Raw genomic sequence first — 10,908 nt, 5'->3', positions numbered from 1 at the left:
TGTTCTATGAGCTTTCCTAATTACCTGCTGTACTTGCAGACTAACCTTTTGCGATTCATGGACTAGGACACCCGGATCCCTCTGCATCTCAGAGCTCTTCAATCTCTCACCATTTAGATAATGTGCTTCTCTTTTATTCTTCCTGCCAAAATGGACAATTCCACACTTTCCCACATTATCCGTCATGTGCCGGGTCTTTGTCATGTGACTCTTACTTCATCATGGGGTGGGCGATACTGTCCCTCCCGTCCCACGTGATAATCCTTTCAACCCCGAGCACCCTCACGTGACAAAAACAATGAAGGCTCTGCAAGGGAAGAGTCACCTCAGAGGGAAGACTGAAGAACATCGACCTTCGGAGCGTGTGGGATGAGAAGGTGATGTGATGGCGTAGTGGTATTTTCACCGGATTGGTAATCCAGTGACCCAGGTTGACGCCCTGGGAAACCTGGTTTCGAATCTCAACCCGGCAGAGGGTGGCATTTGAATTCAATAAAAATCTGGAGATTAAGTGATTATGAAACTATTGGCGATTGTCCTAAGAAACCCATCTGGTTCACGAATGCCCTTGAGGGAAGGAAATCTGCCGCCCTTACCTGGTCTGGCCTACACGTGACTCCAGACCCACAGCAATGGGGTTGACCCTTAAATGTCCTCTGAGCAAGTGCGATTAGGGATGGGCAATAAATGCTGACCAAGCCAGGGGTGTCCACAGCCCATGAACTAATAAATAAAAACTCAGGGACACTGGCAAAGAGCTGTAATGGAAGTACAATAATTCTCATAATATTAGTGTGATTTATTGTAAAAGTAGGTGAATAGTGGGGTTTGGATCGTTTTTCTGTGTTTAATCGGCTTGGAGTCAGCTGGTCTGGAGGATGAGATCCATGAAAAGAAGCTCGGTTCGAAATGCTCGATAGGTAAACATGGCTGAAAAGTTTTAGAATGTGCGGTGAGGAGAATTTGCATTTTTAGATCAATCAGAGTGGTTTGAATTTCAAAGAGACGGTGGGATGTTTACGCCTCGCCAGAGAAGCGAGGCCCAGCAGTGTGTTTATTTTTCCCAATGGTGACTGATAGTATCAGCACCATAAAGAGATTTCTATTATGAGAAAGGTAAAGTTCCAAAACTTATGGGAACAATGGGATTTACATTGAAAGGGAGAAACGTGTATAAAGGAGAAGAAGCTGTGTGTCATAGAGAAAGGCATTGCAAGATCTCCCAGAAGTGTGAAAAGCCTCTAGTATTTGTGCAATAAGCGGTCTACAGAAACTGAAGCTGGGAAAAGCGACTTTGGATTCTACTATCCAGCGTAATGTGATGAATTGCATGGATCTGTTTAAAATCAAATTGCTTTTTCCTGTTGCCTTAAAGAGGGTGTAGCTGGAAGCTCGATTAATTAGGGGCTTTTTGGAGTTATTACAGTAGTAATTTGTCGACCTGTGTATGTGCTTGCAATCTTTTGATTTGTTAATGAATGTTTAATTTAGGTTTGTAAAGAATCTCTAGAGTCTTGGTGGACTTATTATTACTGAATTCAGGGCAGACATCTCGAATTAAAATATTAATTGCAAAACAGTTGTGACCACATGATCAGGATTCCCTCGTGGATTTGATCCGCCTGGCACACATCATCTGCTGCATCATAACAGAGCGTCGGGAGAGGAATGGTTACAGCAAAAGTGCGTATGTTAGTGTATGAAGGAATTGAGACTTTGAGAGCAGTATTACAAAGTTGGAGATCTTGTTCACATGTCTGTGTTGGTAGGTTCCTCAGAACAAACTGTTCCGGACAGGAGAGGGACAGGCACACTGTACTTCTGTCTCTCAACAACTGTCCGTATACAGAAGGTGTATTGAATTCTTTGTGAAGAACGTTGTGGTGTGTTTTCCCAAACCCTCAGTGTGTCTGATCCACTTTACTAATCACTCACAGCAAACTCACATTGTGATCAACTCGGGTTAGTTTATTTACATTTAAAACCCGGGGAAGGAGTGTTCATAATGTCACACTCTGGACCACACACACACTCTAACACACTCTCTCTCACACACACAAACACTCACAAACTCACACGCATACACACACACACACACATGCATGCCCACACACTCTCACACACAAACACATGCACACACACTTGCACACACACATGCCCACAAGCACAAATGCGCACACACAGAGACAAAGAAACACAGATGTACATGCACAGACATACACACACACACACACTACACACACACACAGAGTAATGGAGGACGGAAAAAGGAAACTTTTACAACTATGGATAGTAACAGTACGAGAACCACGGAGATGAAAATGAGTTCACATGATTTCCAGAGTCTGAGAAGAAAAAGTCCAAAGGTTATTTCCGATGTGAACGAGTTCAATCCTGAGTCCAGTGGGAGCTTACTGCACGCAAATTCAATGCCTTGTTTTGGACATGACAACTATGAAAACACTGTAAGGAGTTGCTTCATTAGCTGCAAAAGAACATAGGGCATCTCCTGAGTTAGTGAAAGGTGCTAGAGAAATGCATGACTTCTGTCCTGTTACATTTCATCGGATTCCAGCCTGGATTGATAATGGGGTTTTCCAATGTCAACTGTCACGCCGTCATTCCCGCCTCCCAACACTGGTGGCACTGCAGGAGGCTCCACCTGAGGGAGAAGGGGAACAGATGAATTTTCACCTTATGGACGTGGCCTCGTGCAGTCGGGGATTGTGGGGAAGGGAGGAGGGGCTGGGGATCTTTGGACAATCCTGACACTCTCGTTCTGTGCCCCAGTCTCTCTTCAGGAACAATATTTCTCAATATCAGCTGCCTCGATGCAGGGCAGTGCCCTTTTCGCACAGATGAAAGGGAACTGATCAGCACAACTGTAATCATTCCAGTCGGCTCCTCTGGTAATGGCGCAGTTTTCATTATGATGCATATTATTCGGTTCCCCCTGACCCCACCGAGTAAAACTGGGAAATGGAGAAATAAAAAATACCGATAAAAATCCGACACATTCCTGCACAGAATCAACAAGATTCCTACAGCCCGGAACAAATCCAAAACTAATCCCACTGCCCCACTCTATCCCCATGTCCATCTATCAATCCAAAACCAATGCCACTGCCCGATTCTCTCCCCATCGCCCTGTACAAATCCCCAAACTATTCCCACTGCCCTGCTCTCTCCCCATAGCCCTGTATCAATCCCTAACTAATCCCACTGCCCCACTCTCTCCCCATAGCCCTGTATCAATCCCAAACTAATCCCACGGCCCCACTCTCTCCCCATAGCCCTGAATCAATCCCAAAGTAATCTTACTGCCTCATTCTCTCCCCATGGCACTGTATCAATCCCAAACTACTCCCACTGCCCCACGCTCTCCCCATAGCCCTGTATCAATCCCAAACTAATCCCACTGCCCCACTCTCTCCCCATAGCCCTGTATCAATCCCAAACTAATCCCACTGCCCCGCTCTCTCCCCATAACCCTGTACAAATCCCAAACTAATCCCACTGCGCCGCTCTCTCCCCATGTCCCTGTATCAATCCCAAACTAATCCCACTGCCCCACTCTCTCCTCATAGCCCTGAATCAATCCCAAAGTAATCTCACTGCCTCGTTCTCTCCCCATAGACCTGTACAAATCCCAAACTAATCCCACTATCCCGCTCTCTCCCCATAACCCAATATCAATCCCAAACTAATCCCACTGTCCCGCACTCTCCCCATAGCCCTGTATCAATCCCTAACTAATCCCACTGCCCCACTCTCTCCCCATAGCCCTGAATCAATCCCAAAGTAATCTTACTGCCTCATTCTCTCCCCATTGCCCTGTATCAATCCCAAACTAATCCCACTGCCCCGCTCTCTCCCCATAACCCTGTACAAATCCCAAACTAATCCCATTGCGCCACTCTCTCCCCATGTCCCTGTATCAATCCCAAACTAATCCCACTGCCCCACTCTCTCCCCATAGCCCTGAATCAATCTCAACGTAATCTCAGTGCCCCATTCTCTCCCCATTGCCCCATATAAATCCCTAACTAACCCCACTTCCCCACTCTCTCCCCATAGCCCTGAATCAATCCCTAACTAATCCCACTGCCCCGCTCTCTCCCCATAGACCTGTACAAATCCCAAACTAATCCCACTGTCCCGCTCCCTCCCCATAGCCCTGTATCAATCCCGAACTAATCCCACTGTCCCGCACTCTTCCTATAGCCCTGTATCAATCCCAAACTAATCCCAATGCCCCACTCTCTCCCCATAGCCCTGTATCAATCCCAAACTAATCCCATTGCCCCACTCTCTCCCCATAGCCCTGAATCAATCCCAAACTAATCCCACTGCCCCACTCTCTCCCCATAGCCCTGTATCAATCCCAAACTAAACCCAGTGCCCGATTCTATCCCCATCGCCCTGTACAAATCCGCAAACTAATCCCCCTGTCCTGCTCTCTCTCTCCATGCGATGCTGGGACTCACCTCACTTGGGTCCCATCCACCCATTTCCAGTTTCCTTCACTCTCTCGATCTGTTAATCCGATCCAGTAATCCCCAGGATTGTTCTCGATAGATTTGATTATGAAATTCTGCAGCAGATACAATGATGGAGTGACATCACTTAGAATGACTGCCTTAACTCACACACACACGCACACAACTGATGCACAAAATGCCCCAAACCCTTTCTCAGGAAATTCTCCCTCATTCCCTCTGATTAAATATCGGGAAGACTGAAGCTTTTGTTTTTTGTCTCATTTCCAAACTCCATTCCCGAGTTACCGACTCCACCCTGGGAACTCCCTGAGTCTGAACCAGACTGTTTACAACCCTGGGGTCGTGTTTAATCTGGGGATGGGATTCCCACCTCATATCCACATCGTCACCAAGACGGCCTCTTCCAAACTCCGTAACATCACCCAGAACCACCCCGGGCTCAGCTCATCGATTGCTGGAACCCTCGTTCATGTGGCATAGAGGGAGCTTTACTCTGTATCTAACCCTCTGCTGTACCTGTCCTGGGAGTGTTTGATGGGGACAGTGTAGAGGGAGCTTTACTCTGTATCTCACTCCGTGCTGTATCTGTCCTGGGAGTGTTTGATGGGCACGATGTAGAAGGAGCTTTACTCTGTATCTAAACCCGTGTTGTACCTGTCCTGGGTGTGTTTGATGGGGACAGTGTAGAGGGAGCTTTACTCTGTATCTAAACCCGTGCTGTACCTGTCCTGGGAGTGTTTGATGGGGACGGTGTAGAGGGAACTTTACTCTGTATCTAACCCCGTGCTGTACCTGTCCTGGGATTGTTTGACGGTGACAGTGTAGAGGGAGTTTTACTCTGTATCTAACCCCATGCTGTACCTGTCCTCTGGGTGTTTGATGGGGACAGTGTAGAGGGAGCTCTACTCTGTATCTAACCCCGTGCTGTACCTGACCTGGGAGTGTTTGATGGGGACGGTGCAGAGGGAGCTTTACTCTGTATCTAACCCCGTGCTGTATGTTTGATGGGGACGGTGCAGAGGGATATTCTCTCTCTATCTCATTCTGACAGATGCCTGTGCTATTCTCACCTGTTCCTGTTCTGTATTTATGAAGATGAGGTGTGAATTTTGGGATTCACATTGTCGTTTTGCCGAGTCCCAGTTTACTCTCTCCGTTGAGAATTTATAGCAATGATGATTATGAACTTTCCAGCCGCTCGGACAGGGAAACTCTGCAGAATTATGAAGACTTAATTCAGAGAAATACATTGGGACATTAGGAATAGGAGGAGGCCATTCAGTCCCTCTCGATCCTATTACAGAGGAACTGGAGGAGGCCATTCAGTCCCTCTCGATCCTGTTGCACAAGAAAAGGAGGAGGCCATTCAGCCCCTCTCGATCCTGTTACACAGGAACAGGAGGAGGCCATTCAGCCCCTGTCGAGCATTTTACACCATTCTATTGGATCTGCTCTGTATCTTAACTCCCTCGGTTCCGTGACCCTCCATCCCCAACAACAATCTCTCAATCTCAGTTTTGATGTTTCCCTTTGACCTCCGGCCCCCACAGTTTATTTCAGGGGTTGGTGGGGAGAGTTCCTGATTTCCGCTCCCCTTTGTGTGAAGTGGTGTTCCCTGATGTCCCCCCTGAACGTCCTGGCCCAAATTTTAACCTTCTTCCCCCTTGTTCTTGACTCCCCCTCCCCGGCTCCCTCACAACCCACCGGATCAGAGGAAATAGTTCCTCTCCATCGATCCAATCGAATCTATTTATTGCTTTCAACGCCTCGGGTGCGGTCGCCGTGGTTTCGCCTGTAGGCCTCAGGCTTCAAGTTTGGATCGACCACCTGCACCTTATCCAATCCCCTCAATCTGTCAGACAGACCCCCCCTCCCCGATCGATTCATCCCCTCGCCTGTCCCAAACTCCAGGAGGCAGAGGCCAGGATAGTGCGACCTTCCTCCGCTTGGAGATTGAGGCATTGACTGAAGGATGGGGAGGATGGGGGTGGGGAGACAGGGGGTGGAGTTGGGGGTGGGGAGACGGGGGATGGGGGTGGGGAGACAGGGGGTGGGGGTGGGGAGACAGGGGGTGGGGGTAGGGAGACAGGGGGTGGGGTTGGGGAGACTGGGGGTGGGGGTGGGGAGACAGGGGGTGGGGGTGGGGAGACAGGAGGTGGCAGTGACCCCAAAGGGGCAGAGCATGGGATGTTGCGGGTAGGGGCAGGAGTACGGCCGGCAGCTCCCACTCACCTGAACACCTTCGGAGCATTGGGCAGAGCGATCGTGCCGTCTCGAACAATTTCTGGAACGTTCCATCCAGCTCTGTCAAGTTCCGATGGGCAATGGCCAAGGTCCGATTAAGGGGGTCAGCACCACCGCACTCCTTGTTCATCTTTAGAACTGAGAGACAGAGTCAGAGTGAGTGATAGTGTGGGTTATATCAGAGTGCTACAACGAGGGGTGTGGGATACATCAGAGTGTTACAGCGAGGGGTGCGGGATATATCAGAGTGTTACAGTGAGGGGTGCAGGATATATCAGAGTGTTACAGTGAGGGGTGTGGGATATATCAGAGTGTTACAGTGAGGGGTGCAGGATATATCAGAGTGTTACAGCGAGGGATGCAGGATATATCAGAGTGTTACAGCGAGGAGTGCGGGATATATTCGAGTGTTACAGCGAGGGATGCGGGATATATCAGAGCGTTACAGCGAGGGGTGCGGGATATATCAGAGCGTTACAGCGAGGGGTGCGGGATATATCAGAGCGTTACAGCGAGTGGTGCGGGTTATATCAGAGTGTTACAGCAATGGGTGCGGGATATATCAGAGCGTTACAGCGAGGGGTGCGGGATATATCAGAGCGTTACAGCGAGGGGTGCGGGATATATCAGAGCGTTACAGCGAGGGGTGAGGGATATATCAGAGCGTTACAGCGAGGGGTGCGGGATATATCAGAGCGTTACACGAGAGGTACGGGATATATCAAAGCGTTACAGCGAGGGGTGCGGGATATATCAGAGCGTTACAGTGAGGCGTGTGGGATATATCAGAGCGTTACAGCGAGGGGTGCGGGATATATCAGAGCGTTACAGCTAGGGCTGTAGGATATATCAGAGTGTTACAGCGAGGGGTGCGGGATATATCAGAGCGTTACAGCGAGGGATGCAGGATATATCAGAGTGTTACAGCGAGGGGTGCGGGATATATTCGAGTGTTACAGTGAGGGGTGCAGGATATATCAGAGCGTTACAGCGAGGGATGCAGGATATATCAGAGTGTTACAGCCAGGGGTGCGGGATATATTCGAGTGTTACAGCTAGGGCTGTAGGATATATCAGAGTGTTACAGTGAGGGGTGCAGGATATATCAGAGTGTTACAGCGAGGGGTGCGGGATATATTCGAGTGTTACAGCGAGGGATGCGGGATATATCAGAGCGTTACAGCGAGGGGTGCGGGATATATCAGAGTGTTACAGTGAGGGGTGTGGGATATATCAGAGTGTTACAGCGAGGGGTGCGGGTTATATCAGAGTGTTACAGCGAGGGGTGTGGGATATATCAGGGTGTTACAGCGAGGGGTGCGGGATATATCAGAGCATTACAGCGAGGGCTGTGGGACATATCAGAGTGTTACAGTGAGGGGTGTGGTATATATCAGAGCGTTACAGCGAGGGCTGTGGGACATAACAGAGTGTTACAGTGAGCCAATTTCCAACAGCATTCACGGCACAAAGGTCCCCCCTCATCCTTGTGGAACCTCACACCTTGTACTGTGAGGAAACCTTATGATTAACAACACCAGGGACCAGTGGACAACCTTTCTCTGCAGCCTCGCCTTATAATAACGGGAAAGACTTGGACACTCATTATACCTGCAGATGTGCTAAACACAATCCTCTATCTCCAATGTTGGACAATGGATTTTGACCAGAGGCATAGAAACTTATTGTTAGGCTCCTTAATGGGCAACATCACATGACCTAAGCTTCTGGCCTTTGGAAGGATTTGATATTACATTATTACATTCACAACTCAGTGTTCTGTTGAAACTCCTGCTAGCAATCATCAAAGCAAGACTCCAGGCTGATCGACAGCCTGTGTCATTTCTAAGCCTGCTCGGAGCATGTTTCTCTGGAAAATTCCTTCAGCCACCTCATGGGCAGTCCAACTCTTTGTGGCCCAACCTCATCTCACTGCATCCCGATCAACTTGAAAGAGATTCTGTAAATCCTGCTTCAGTGAGCCAGACTCGCCTGAACTGTATCTCCTCTGTGAAGGAACGCTCGATGGACGCGGACTTTCTGAACTCTGGCCATCCCACCTTTTTCCTATGTTCCTGTTGTGTGCATATGTGTGTGTGAAGTTGTGATGATCTCCCGGGTTTGAATGTATGAATAAACTACACTGCTGATTTACATCTAGAGAGTTGTTGGTGCTTCTCCCTTTAAAGTCTGACCTCACAAACTGAGGGTTTGGGTAAACGCACCACAGCCTATTTCCAACATGAAAACACCCCTGCTTACGGACAGAGGGTGAGAAAATAAAGGAGCTCAGATTTCCCTCCGTTCACTCTCTGTAACAGTTTGAGTGTGAGGTTCAACTTCCTACCTTGGACTCTTAGCCCTATCGCAATAGCCAAACTGATGATTAAGACAATGAGGCAGGCGATGCCGAGATGTGTTGAAGTTATTGATCTTCTTCCTCCAGCTGTTTCCTGTCCAGTTTTATCTGGAATAGAGAAGTGAAGATTGGCCCATGTTGAGCAGCCCATGTAACTGCACGGAACAGACAATGGTGACGTATCTACCTCCCTTATCGAGAGGAACAACAACCACGTTACTCATTTATATCCCTCATTTCACATCCCAGTGCACGGTACAGGAGGGTTATCAAAGAGAATCAAACACCGAGTCACACAGGGAGATATTAGGGACAGGAAACCAAAAGCTCAGACACAGAGATTGGTACAAGGAGCGTCTTAAAGGAGGAGATATAGAGAGAGAGACAGAGAGAGAGAGGGAGAGAAACTAAGAGAGAGGCAGATAGAGACAGGGAGAGCGCATGAGAGGTGAGTGAGAGACAGAGAGTGAGAGAGAGAGTGAGAGTGATGAGGGGGAAGGCTGAATGAAGTCAGCATGTGCATGATACAGAGTAAAGCTCCCTCTCCACCATCCCCATCAAACACTCCCAGGACAGGTACAGCACGGGGTTAGATACAGAATAAAGCTCCCTCTACACCGTCCCCATCAAACACTCCCAGGACAGGTACAGCATGGGGTTAGATACAGAGTAAAGCTCCCTCTACACCATCCCCATCAAACACTCCCAGGACAGGTACAGCATGGGGTTAGATACAGAATAATCTAACTCTATACCGCCCCCATCAAACACTCTCAGGGCAGGTACAGCACGGGGTTAGATACAGAGTAAAGCTCACCCTGTCCCGGTATTTCTCTCTGTTTCTCCCGCTCTCTCTTTCCCTATCACTCTCTCTCTGTTCTCTTTCCCTCTCTCTAAATCTCTCCCAATGCTTCTCTCTTTCAATTTCCCTCACTATTTCTCTCTCGCTCTCTCACTCTCAATCTTTCTCTCTCACTATCAATCTCTCTTAATCTCTATCACCACCTGTCTCTCTCACCATCTCTCTCTGCCCCAGCCTCTCTCTCTCTGCCTCAGCCTCTCTCTCCATCTCTCTCTTTCTTAATCTCTCTCACCATCTCTCTGTCTTTCTCAGCCTCAATCTCTCTCACCACCTCTCTCAGTCTCTCGCACTCGCAATATCACTCTCCATTTCTCTGCCTCTCTCTCAATCTCTCACTCTCTCTGTCTCTCTCCCTCTGTTGAACAGTTTAACTTACGTTCACTGGGCGCTGTCGTGTTGTTTTTGATGTGTCCCATATTCATGTAGTCGGTGTCCTGCTCCATGGTTTGTGTCTGAGGGGGTCTCTCTCCTCCGTTCCTGTCCTGTCTGCTTCTCTCTCCCACTCTCTCAGATGTGTCTCAGTCTTCCTCAGACTCGATGTCAGGGCGAAAACTTCCTCAAAACTGTTTCTATTTTCTTCCAATTTTGTAATCCCACTTCCTCTGAGATCTGTGTGACAAAGTGGTTCAATTAACCATGTACAGCAGCTGCCGAACGCTTTACAATTTTGCCAAGCAATGGGAGAGCCAACATGGCTTCAGGGAACATCGGCAGAATTCAAAATCATTTCACAAGCCTCTCGACTGCTTGTTATAACTGGAAAAGGTCTATACGCACACACACACACACTCACACACTCAACCACACACTCTCACACTCACCCACTCACACACGTACAAGCACACACATACACACAGATACACATACACACACTCACACGCACAAATTCAAACACCACACACTCACACATACATACACACACACGCACACATACATGCAGA

General features: G+C 48.5%; 1 protein-coding gene across 1 annotated transcript; it reads right to left on the bottom strand.

Moving 5' to 3' along the window:
• Nucleotides 1-1,949: 1,949 nt before the first annotated feature.
• LOC144676771 (uncharacterized) lies at nt 1,950-10,462 on the bottom strand. Its single transcript, XM_078537089.1, has 5 exons — nt 10,344-10,462; nt 9,094-9,213; nt 6,735-6,884; nt 4,488-4,594; nt 1,950-2,662 (listed from the first exon to the last, which is right to left on the bottom strand). Exons 1-4 carry the CDS (start codon nt 10,408-10,410, stop codon nt 4,524-4,526), a joined length of 408 nt encoding a protein of 135 aa, XP_078393215.1. The 5' UTR covers nt 10,411-10,462; the 3' UTR covers nt 1,950-2,662; nt 4,488-4,523.
• Between the last annotated feature and the right edge of the window lie 446 nt (nt 10,463-10,908).

This window comes from Cetorhinus maximus, unplaced genomic scaffold (assembly GCF_964194155.1).
Source record: "Cetorhinus maximus unplaced genomic scaffold, sCetMax3.hap1.1 HAP1_SCAFFOLD_1888, whole genome shotgun sequence".
Taxonomy (NCBI): Eukaryota; Metazoa; Chordata; class Chondrichthyes; order Lamniformes; family Cetorhinidae; genus Cetorhinus; species Cetorhinus maximus.
Note: the sequence above shows the minus strand (reverse complement) of the source record. Positions and strands in the feature narration are given on the sequence as shown.